The sequence below is a fragment of the Argopecten irradians genome, chromosome 4 (genome assembly GCF_041381155.1).
Source record: "Argopecten irradians isolate NY chromosome 4, Ai_NY, whole genome shotgun sequence".
Lineage (NCBI taxonomy): Eukaryota > Metazoa > Mollusca > Bivalvia > Pectinida > Pectinidae > Argopecten > Argopecten irradians.
The window spans coordinates 17,926,455-17,938,676 of NC_091137.1; the positions used below are offsets into that span (position 1 = coordinate 17,926,455).

Here is a 12,222-nt window from a genome sequence, read left to right on the forward strand (position 1 = left end):
GTTAATGAAGTCTGTTCAACAGAGTTAAGAACTGTCATTACATATATACATTTGTAGCATTGATTTATACAGTTGATGCATTTTCCTAAAATATCTACCAAATTACAACTGTCGTACTGACAATTTGTCACTGATGAACTTCATCTGTACTAATACAGTACACTAATCTACATAGACATCTGACATCACCAGGGGGCGCTCCTTGATCATGTGATACCTCAAAGCAATGCAGTAAAACATAATTCAAAGATCAAGCAAATTTTTCTTTATGTAAACAATGAATATGTTTGAAATTGGTAAATATGTAAACATATATATTTTTAGAGAGACAGAAGACTGAAGCCTTTATTACTTTAATCATCTATATTTTCTGTCTGATCTTTAACTTGTACTCCCGTCGACACCAATGTGTCCTGATGTGAACCTGCTTGTATTAAGCATTACAAACGAAAACAGATTTTTGTTAATGAATTAACCTTTGGCAAAAAGCAGGTGAAATTTACGTCAATGCTTTTATTTCTGGTAAACAATATTAAAAAATTTGATTACAAGTATATTGACCTTTCTGTGATAAATTGATACTTAGTGCTACTTAAAAAGGCAAATAATAGAAAATTCCTATTTTAGGAATTTATTGTTTTATTTGTTTTTGATTAATTCCGATTGAGCAAGGAGGAGATCAATGTTATGTATCTTCAAAGGTGCCTCAACATGAATAACAATGGAATATATATCAGCATTGTCCTTATAGACAGTTAGTTGTATCCCCTTGTTAGTAAAATTAATTACATGTTCAAAATGAGAAACCATACAAAGATCCAGTTTCTACATTAACTCAAATGCAAATACCAATTAAAATTTGAAATTTTCTACAACCTTTGTTCTTTCTGAAATTTATAAATTGATAAAGTTCCTGTAATTTTGTTCAGTTGACAAGTCCAGGTGTTTTTTTCTGATCCCATGTTTTCCCTTTATTTATAAAAGATGATGACATTTGAATTGATCATTATTTCTGATGTGAACTTCTAATACACTGCACTTCCTTGTGTAGAGTTTGGAGTTGGATTGGCTGTTGTTGGTATTTCCCATCAATGTCTTGTCATCAGGACGATCAAAGCTCTATCAGTGTGTGTGATGTATCCGAAGCCAATTCTCATGATTGGCATTTTGAAAATAGTATTTGTTGGAGCTTTCTTTTGTTTTTCATATAGTGCATTAATTTCAAATTTTTATCTTTGATTACATTTGCATCAATAAAGTTTAATTTCAAAATATCCATACCTTTCAACCTATGATATAGACATAGATAGATTACACAGCATCATCAAGTATTTCAGTCCCTTTTGAACAGTAATGTTAATTGTTTAAAACAAGGTGTTGCTGGGAAAACTCAAACCAAAGTATCCCACGTACAGTTCAACCTGCAAGTTACCATGGTAACTTGAGCATAAATTGAAAAGATCTTTCAAACCAAAAAGGGCTTCAAATAAAGTATAATCTTTGAGTTCTTTTAACACTATTCATCAAGTGGGATAGGGGAGGCAACAGTGATTCACAAAGTGGGATAGGGGAGGCAACAGTATTCACAAAGTGGGAAAGGGGAGGCAACAGTGATTCACAAAGTGGGATAGGGGAGGAAACAGTGATTCACAAAGTGGAATAGGGGAGGCAACAGTATTCACAAAGGGGGAACGGGGAGGCAACAGTGATTCACAAAGTGAAATAGGGGAGGCAACAGTATTCACAAAGTGGGAAAGGGGAGGCAACAGTGATTCACAAAGTGGGAATAGGGGAGGCAACAGTGATTCACAAAGTGGAATAGGGGAGGCAACAGTATTCACAAAGTGGGAAAGGGGAGGCAACAGTGATTCACAAATGGAAAGGGGAGGAAACAGTGATTCACAAAGTGGAATAGGGGAGGAAACAGTGATTCACAAAGTGGGAAAAGGGGAGGCAACAGTATTCACAAAGTGGGAAAGGGGAGGCAACAGTGATTCACAAAGTGATGGAGGCACAGATTCACAAAGTGATAGGGGAGGCAACAGTGATTCACAAAGTGGAATAGGGGAGGCAACAGTGATTCACAAAGTGGGAATAGGGGAGGCAACAGTGATTCACAAAGTGGGATAGGGGAGGCAACAGTATTCACAAAGTGGGATAGGGGAGGCAACAGTATTCACAAAGTGGAAAGGGAGGAACAGTATTCACAAAGTGGGAAAGGGAGGCAACAGTGATTCACAAAGTGGGATAGGGGAGGCAACAGTGATTCACAAAGTGGGAAAGGGGAGGCAACAGTGATTCACAAAGTGGATTAGGGGAGGAAACAGTGATTCACAAAGTGGAATAGGGAGGGCAACAGTATTCACAAAGTGGGAAGGGGAGGCAACAGTGATTCACAAAGTGGGATAGGGGAGGCAACAGTGATTCACAAAGTGGGATAGGGAGGCAACAGTATTCACAAAGTGGGATGGGGAGGCAACAGTGATTCACAAAGTGGGATAGGGGAGGCAACAGTGATTCACAAAGTGGGATAGGGGAGGCAACAGTGATTCACAAAGTGGAATAGGGAGGCAACAGTGATTCACAAAGTGGAATAGGGGAGGCAACAGTGATTCACAAAGTGGAATAGGGAGGGATCACAAAGGGAAGGGAGGCAACAGTGATTCACAAAGTGGGATAGGGGAGGCACAGTATTCACAAAGTGGGAAGGGAGGCAACAGTATTACAAAGTGGGATAGGGGAGGCAACAGTGATTCACAAAGTGGGATAGGGGAGGCAACAGTGATTCACAAAGTGGGAAAGGGGAGGCAACAGTGATTCACAAAGTGGGATAGGGGAGGCAACAGTGATTCACAAAGTGGGATAGGGGAGGCAACAGTATTCACAAAGTGGGATAGGGGAGGCAACAGTGATTCACAAAGTGGGATAGGGAGGCAACAGTATTCACAAAGTGGGATAGGGGAGGCAACATATTCACAAAGTGGGATAGGGGATTAGTGGGCAAGGGGCACAGTATTCACAAAGTGGGATAGGGGAGGAACAGTGATTCACAAAGTGGGATAGGGGAGGCAACAGTGATTCACAAAGTGGGAAAGGGGAGGCAACAGTGATTCACAAAGTGGAATAGGGGAGGCAACAGTGATTCACAAAGTGGGATAGGGGAGGCAACAGTATTCACAAAGTGGGAAAGGGGAGGCAACAGTGATTCACAAAGTGAAATAGGGGAGGCAACAGTATTCACAAAGTGGGAAAGGGGAGGCAACAGTGATTCACAAAGTGAAATAGGGGAGGCAACAGTATTCACAAAGTGGGATAGGGGAGGCAACAGTATTTACAAAGTGGGAAAGGGGAGGCAACAGTGATTCACAAAGTGGGATAGGGGAGGCAACAGTGATTCACAAAGTGGGATAGGGGAGGCAACAGTGATTCACAAAGTGGGATAGGGGAGGCAACAGTATTCACAAAGTGGGATAGGGGAGGCAACAGTGATTCACAAAGTGGGATAGGGGTGGCAACCATATTTACAAAGTGGGATAGGGGAGGCAACAGTGATTCACAAAGCCAGAGAGTTCCTACTAACATTTTCAGTGTTTTGTTACTGTTCATACATTTGTGGACCACAATTCCTGGTGTTTGGTGATTGAAGACCACAATGCCTTTGTTAAGTGACTGAAGACTTACATGTGACATTATATATTAGACATAAGCTGTAGATATCTGTATTGTGTGACATAATGTAGATGTTGACTGCGACTAACAATATTGCATGTGTATATGTTTTACCAGTGTTTACATGTTGTGCTCTACTGACATTTATTTGCTTTGCAGTAACGGGCAGGGTGCTCCAGAAAACCTCCCTTCCAAATTCATATTTTTCAAAATCAAAATTTTTTGTTCATTTTAGGAAAAATTGAAATAGTTTTAACTTAATTGAATTAAATCATTGAAAGTTACTGATGAAAATTTCTATTTAATGAAAAAAGAAAGAAAGGAAAAAAACGGAAGCAAGAATGAAAAGTAAAAGAGAAAAGAAGAAAAAAAGTAGATTTGTTTAAAGAAGACCTTTTTCTCATAGATTACAATTTATTTCTAAAAGCCAAAATGAAATCATTTACAAATTTGAATGAGAAAATTGAATTGTAAGATTTTGATAGAAGTTTTTGAAGCATTTTGCACTGTGTGTTTTGAGGGCCGTGACCTGAGCTATGTTTTCTGTACTTTCAGGTTACACCCTGCCCGGATACTTCAATGCTCATGACGATGGCTCCAACTATTATGTCTACCACTGAGTGAACTTTGAACTTTGACCTGATGCTGATTGAACTTTGCCTTGATATTTAAACTCTGTGAACTGTTGAACTTTGCCTTGATATTTAAACTCTGTGAACTGTTTAACTTTGACATTATTGACTTTGGAATTTTCTCCATTTTTGTTTGGAAAAGCATCAGGATTCTTTGATGTGATTATTTCCATAAGAGCGAACACTTGGTTTTGGAACATATGATTTCCGGGAGACCTTTGGTTGTCTGTGACTGGGCATTTACGATAGCGAATGAGGATGTCAGTATGATGTGTTATAAAAGGGAGGGAAAAATTGAGTTACCTATACTATATACCTATAACAGTTTTTATACCTGATTTAATTTGGAAAATTGTCTTTTAAAGAGAATAATCTCAGAAACAAATATAAAACATTCTAAGGGAACAGTCACTTGAATAAAAGATATAGGAAAATCATAATAAGATACAACAAAAAAAAATCAATAAATGATAATAAAAAAATGACATTAACTTGTATGTATATGGTCAGTATTCAACCAACTTAAACTGGGCTATAACATTTCATTGGAATCTGTTTTCTTGATTATTACTCTTTAAGTTATGCAAAGTAAATAATAATAATTAAAGAATTATCAACGTATGTAGTACTTGCCATTATGATTTTAATAGTTATTAAAGTTATGTAAGGTATAATTTATTATTGTATAATATTGTTATAGTTCACTGTACCCACTCGCACACTGAGATTAGTAAGTTTACACAGTTTCTTCTGTTTTATTCATTGTTAAGTCATTTTTTTAATTAGTTCATACTTCATCTACACAATTTATGTATAAGTAAATTGACGAGGTTTTAAAATAAACGTGCATTTCTTATGTGAAGTAAAGCAATAAAAAAAATTTGTTCCTTAATTAATTTTACATTCATCATTTACTACAGATATCATTTTTGCTCAAATAATATTTATTAAAAGTTTTTTTTCTTCCTTCAAATACATAATTACATAATTATTATAAAAAATATGTTTTGTGAAATGTGAAAAAGTGCTATTTAAAGAAAAATGTTTTCTTGTCAAATTTAGTTTTTGAGTTCATTCCAAATTTATTGAAAGTTTAATTGTAAAATGTTTTAGATAAATATTTGAAAAAAAGTTTATATAAAATACCTAAGCTTTCTATATGGAATGGTGTTTTTTTCTCAAAAATATTCTTTAAATCTTTGAAAAATAATATCACTTAATCCAACTGAATTGATGTAGATAGATATTTTTAAATATAAGCTTGTGTAAATGTCTATATTAATTATTGTGATCGCAACACCACACACTCATATACATGTATGTTATAATTGCCAAGTGTCTGTGATATTTCTTGTAAAATTGTGATATATATATATTGGATATGAAGGGTAAATGATCTTGTAGATATTGCTCCTATCACAAAGATAGTAGATACGAAAATATATGTATTTATGAAATTAAAAAGGGTATTATGATAATAAAGCATACAAATACTATTACAGTAATTGTACTTACATAAATTTATTATACTGGTAGGCATTTTTATATCATTACTGTAGGCTTAAATAACTGTATCCTCAAATCTTCTAATTAAACATTTTTTATTTTAATTATAATATTAAATTTTGGGTCAATATTTGCAATTGTGATTCGTTTTTGACATATCCAGTGTCTTATTTTATACAATATTCTATCATCAGTAAACCATCTTCCTCAAATAAGCCCCCCCCCCTCCCTTAGTGTGTTAGAACTAATATAAAATATCTAGTTTGAAAGTGTTTTCATTTTGAAATATTTGAAGGGTTATTAATTTCATTATGTAATTAACAAAAAGAAGAAGTTAAATTCAATTATCAGGTTCTTTTTTGTGAATGATGATTATTGAAAAATATGTTTCTGTTAGTAATGTGTTACAGCAGAAAGCTAATTCAAGAAGAAAGTCATTTAAAAAAAAAACAAAAAAAACTAACATTTAATTGTTAAAAATACATATTTTGATAAAGAAATTTGAATAAAAACATTTTCTGTTTGTACAAAACAATCAGTTTAAGAGCACCTTTTGATAAATGATAAGTTGAAATATAAATCCATGTCTATCAGTTTTTAAATCATGTGTGAAAAACACATTTTTTTTTTACTATTTCACTCACTTTGAAATTACACATTTTCTTTGCTGTCAACCAAAATTACAGATTTTCTTATGGCTTTAATAGGTAGAACCATTTCTGATGAATGGTATAGGATATTTGTTATAGAAATCATTGTACAATGCATATGGTTGTATATACTTGAAGTTAAAAACATGATAAAATAAAATGTTACATTTAGATAATATTGAATGTCTTTGAGTTTTAAGTCGAATCTAACATGGATCATGTAATCACCATGGAAATGTTCTGATGATTGGAAGTATTCAAAATAAATTCCGTTTCAGTAAAAATAATGTTCATTTCCCAGTCAAAGCCACACTAAACATGCACGGGAATGTTTTCTATGGAACCGTACAAAAGCTGAATCAGTTTTTCACAGCATGGTTACTCCACCTTCAGAACCTAAATGACCCTGACTCTTACAAGGCTCAAAAAAATTAAATCAAACTACCTTATTCGACCCAATAAGTGCCCAGGGTGTTTATAAATTTAAAAAATGAAAAGGTGCTAATAAGACGACACTATTGCAAATTTATAGTTTTGTGTAGTTTTGGTCTTGATTTATCCCTTGGCAATTGAAATTGAGGCCTCATAAAGGGGGAGGGACACTTATAAGGACATGGGCGCTTATTGGGTCGAATATGGTGTGTTGATTACTGTAAACCAACTTATTTTTTCGCAACGGCTTATTTCACAATTTTATGCCTGAAGACTTTTTCATGACAATTAAATTTCATTATTTACAGATTAAGGACAAGTGCCATTGTACGCTATGGTACTTTTAGTTGAAACATTTTTGGGGCAATGTATTTTGTCACTAATAATCTAAGTTGTGATGTGTCACTGAAGCTAGAGAATGTCACAATACACTTAGTGATCTAAAAGTGTTACTGAGAGAGAAAGCCACATGCACCAACTACCATTTAGATTTGTTTCATACAAGGCAATTACTCCTTTAACCTTCACCAATTAGTACAGTACTATTTTTAGATGGCCATGAAGAAATTTGTATAAAAAACAAAGAGATTAAAATAATTTGTAACACAGGATCTGTGAAATAGCTTAACAAGTCATAGTTGTGTTGTCAGCTGAACACGTTATCCAATAAAACTACTTTGAGACTAGACTTTTTTTCAATAAGTTCCACAGCTTGACACCTGAAAAATTGACATAGCCTAAATGATGGCTGCCAAATTTGTAATAGGTGGGGGTTTTTAATCAAACATATTTCACATTAGACCATTGTACTCTTAAAGTTTCCTGTGTGATATGATATACAATACTAGGTAGAAGACTCCAGCTGAAGCACAGCACCATGTAGGTTTATATATATAGTGGCCAAAGTGTTCTATGGAGACAACATCATACAGGCATAGAAAAAACGACCTTTGTAAAATTTCCAAAGTAAGGACTCCACAACAGTGTGTTAGATACAGTGATATTTGACACTTATTATTGTTACCAGGTAATGTCAAATTGAAAGTAAAATTAATCACTCTGTTTTGTTCACATACATCTCTTAGCACTTAAATAAAACATTTGATTTTCAAAGTTGACGATAAAATGTGTAATTTAAATGTTTTAAAAATTCATAATGGAATGGTCTCTTGAAATACCATTAGATGAAAGTGAAATGTTAATATGAACATCTGACGAAAACATTTTCTATCTTGAAATTGTCTGATAAGGTGCTTTAAACCACGTCATGTTTCATCATGTAGTAATGATCTAAAGAAAATTATGCAAAGGACATTCGCAGACAAGGTTTATATGGCTTTAATATGCAGACATGATATAGATGGCTTTTATTCTATGATGTTTACAAAACTTAGTGACGATTGACGTTGGCAACGACATACCTACAAACTTCCGAGACTGACTCAATGATGTCTTAGTTCATATACAATGTACGTCACACCATAGAAGAGCTTCCAATATTGTGAAATATCTTTGGTTTTTTCCTTGGAACAAATCTTGCAAAAGTAATATGGATCGAATAGATTTTATTTCAGAGTCTGGTGATGCATACATTATTTATGACTTTGATTTTAAAGAGACCTTTGTGAACAGAAAATTAATCACTAGGCATAGCTCTTATAGGATGGTGTACCTCTGATCACTCCTCATTTCTACCTTGTACATAATCAAATCTACTCAATCGTACATTAATGAAGAAATATGTTTCCAATAATAGTTTAGTATACTTCAGCTTAGCAATGTATTAAAAATACATCCTGTCCTCTATAAAAGTATACCTATGTTGGAATTTAAACTATGAAAGCATGAAATCTAATGATTGGATGCAGAGCTTTGTGACCAAAGGATTACATTTAAAGCTTGTTAAATTTAAACACAGACATCCTGTCCTAGCTTTCATTGAATGTGATTTCAGCCGCTTTGTAGAATTTAGGATTAAAATGACTCAAAAACAGTATCATTATAAAATGACTTTCAGAAGATGAGACACCATTAAAATTTTGAACACAAAAAGAGCACTATACTTCCCATCTTCTCAACAATGAATCCTCAGTCTTCCTTCAATATTTTAAAAATTCACTCAAAAGAATTATCCACAAATTTTCATACTCTACAGTATATCTTAGAGGAAAATTATTTAAAGCATGTCTGATACTGAGTGAATTATTATTTAAAGCATGTCTGATACTGAGTGAATTACTCCTCAAAGGTCATCTGAAGAATACCGGCTGCTGGGCAAATATACAGTTGACAATCATTAATAATTACAGTAATACTATAATTTTCACTGAAACATTTTAGTTTTATTGATTGATTGATGGGGCATAATTTCCATGTTTCAGTTACAGCCAGGCTGCCTACAATTATAGCTTTATGAACTTACTTTTTATCCAATATTTGTTTTTGTAAACCTGAGAATTTAAAAGACTTAAGACTAGGAAAGAAAACTGACTATAACGATGTTAAACTAAGTAAAAGACTGCCAAAGAATGAAATTGATAAATTATTAGTCAGGGGAGATAACCCATATTTACCAATCATAACTGAACTGACTGACTCCCAGTAAAGGACAATTTTTGTTTGTTACTTCATCATCATATGAGATGTCATCTGTTTGGTATAAGGTAAGGACACCTGGGCATTTGATGCAAATCTTTCCCTGATAATGAATTATAACATCTTCCACAATGTCTGATCTTAACACATTACTCTAATGTTGTATGTTTTGCATTGTAATTTTGTATTTCATTGTTTGATATCCTAATGGATTTATGCTCTTTATGATTTGCTCTTTTGAAAGAGGATAATACAATGATATTTCTAGCATAATTTCTTGAGAAATATTACACAGTCATTTACAATTCTAAATACGTAATGAAAATACAAGTGTTTCTTTCTCTTGCAACAAAAAGAATTTGAGTATTTTAAGTCAAAGAAATTATAACTCTAACTTCAACTTATATGTGTAATAATGGCAGAAGTCAGTGAACTACTTTTTTTAATGCAGAATCAAATATTGTATTTATTCATCAATTTATTAAGTTCCATAGCAAGTAGAAATTCAAGAGGTCTAATAGATGATTGGCATAAGTTAAATTTCACCTATCTATCAATATCAGTTGACTACTTCTGTACTTGTGTGCAGATTTTATTAACCTCAGCATCGTGGATTACAAATGGCATTTCAATTTTGATAAGAGATATTAAACAATATTTTGAATGTTTGATTGGTATGTCATTCAAATAATTTTAGCAGATATGAGTAAAAATTAATCTGGTTTTGCATAAGTAAGTTAAATTAAAACTTCTTAAGTGTTTTTGGAAGACCAACCAGTTTCTGATCATATCATTAATGTCTTTCATCAATATTAGCACATTATAAAAGCCAGTAACTTTATACTATGGCATGGCGTCAATCATTTGTCTGTCCGTCCATCAACATTTCATTTAAATCACTACTAGTTATATTAAGCTCTGCATGGATTGTTACTAAATTTGAGCAGAGGCATCCTTGGGAAAAGAGGAAGAGAGTTTGTTTAAATCTTGGCTCAGACCCCTCTGGGCCAGGAGTAGTAGGGCCCAACAGGGAAATAGAAGTAAATCTTTGAGGAAAAAACTACCGAAGTTCTATTCAAAGCATTTCTCAGCATAACAAACAAGATGAGTGATACATGCCCTGTGGACCTCTTGTTCTCCAGGATTATCACATTCCTCCACCACCAATTGTCCTTAATGGTCCAAAATGTTGATTGAAAATTAATCAATTGACGTGTGTATGTATGGTCATTCAGGGACATCTAACAGTAGTTAATTACCTGGTAATTTGAAATTACAGTATTGCACCATTTCATACTGCTATCAGTATTCAGTGACGGTGATATCCAATGACGACCAGAATGGTACATTTAGATTCGAAGACCAAATACAGATGAAATGACAAAGGTAGCAGTAGGCAATAAAATAACGAGTAAGAAAGAAACCTTGTCAAATTCTAAAAAAAGTTATTACAGTAGATAAAAAGGTGATGTTTGGAGGTGAATGTTAATAAAAGGTAAGAATTACACAGCTTAAGCCAATATTGATAGGTACGTGTATAAACATGACACTAGATATGTTGTTAAGGTATGAATAAACAACAATCATGCTACATTAGGTCCTCCGTCCCCTCCCCCCTCGACGTACATTACATATAAAGGTACAACAGTACACCTGGGGTTCGTCACATACAGGTAGACATGGGGAGTAAGCCTTCTAAACCAAGTCTGCATGGTAAGGTCGGCCGTAAACCATAGGGGTTATGGGGTACACAGGATTCTAATTATTGCATTTTACGATCCATTTCTGGTAAAGATCAACACTTATTATGCAAAGCCAGATAACTTTCTGAAATGCCAAAAATTATTCCAAGTATTAACCTTACAGAAAACAAATGCAATATGGATTTTGTAGAAAGAATGAATTTCCTTTTATGTATTTTTTAAAACAGATTTATGATTTTGGTGTCAATTGCTATGCAGTTTTTAAAGATATTTTTTCTGTATTTTAGTTTTGCAATATCATATTTTAGAGAGGAAAACATGTTTATTTTGCTGTATATTTGTAAGAATAATTGCTATATTTAAAAAAAAAAAAGTTGCAGCAACAGGTCCCCCGGAGCCAGCTAGAGCTGTAATGCTACCAGCCCAAGGTCAAGTATCTCGGCCGCGGTCATTATCACCACCACCTATAGGTAGGTAATGGTCAGCAACTGTAGTTTGTTGGGTTGACCAATAGACAAGATTCTGTGTCACTCAGTGTTTTTATTATATTTAAATTATTCCTTCCACAATGTTATGTACCCTTGTCAAACACTGCTGGCGTTGTTCAGTGCATGCCTGTCAACTGTAACGTCTCAGGTGTCTTGCCAGTGATCATGGAAGATGCCTGTTGAGTTCATATTAAAGTGCAAAATCTCTTGAGATGGTTTAGAAAATTTTTTATCAAATGTAAATTCAAAATATATAAGCATTGAACTGCTTTTATGGAGATGAATGCCAACTGGGCAATGGCAAATTCAACATTAAGCCCTAACAAGCTCATTAAGATTTGCCATTGTCCAGTTGGCATTTATCCTTCCAAATTTTCCAAATGTAGACAATTCAATGCATAACTGAAGTATGAAAACAAGTTAATTGATATATCATTTGACACATCATTTGAGACCCATGGGTGTTTGTTCTATGCTATGTTACAGTTTGTGCTGTGATTATATTGATGAACTTAAGTGATTTTAGGAATCATCGTTATCTTTATAT

The 12,222-nt window shown here is 33.8% G+C and overlaps 1 protein-coding gene across 4 annotated transcripts in view; it reads left to right on the forward strand.

Annotated features, from left to right (window-relative positions):
- The window catches only part of LOC138320814 (uncharacterized), a 107,540-nt gene that overhangs the window by 72,803 nt on the left and 22,515 nt on the right, over window positions 1–12,222 (forward strand). For all 4 annotated transcript variants that reach the window (XM_069264051.1, XM_069264052.1, XM_069264054.1 and 1 more), the window contains one exon: window positions 11,562–11,657. In XM_069264051.1, the coding sequence (XP_069120152.1) occupies window positions 11,562–11,657 (96 nt within the window). The remainder of the gene's footprint in view (window positions 1–11,561; window positions 11,658–12,222) is intronic.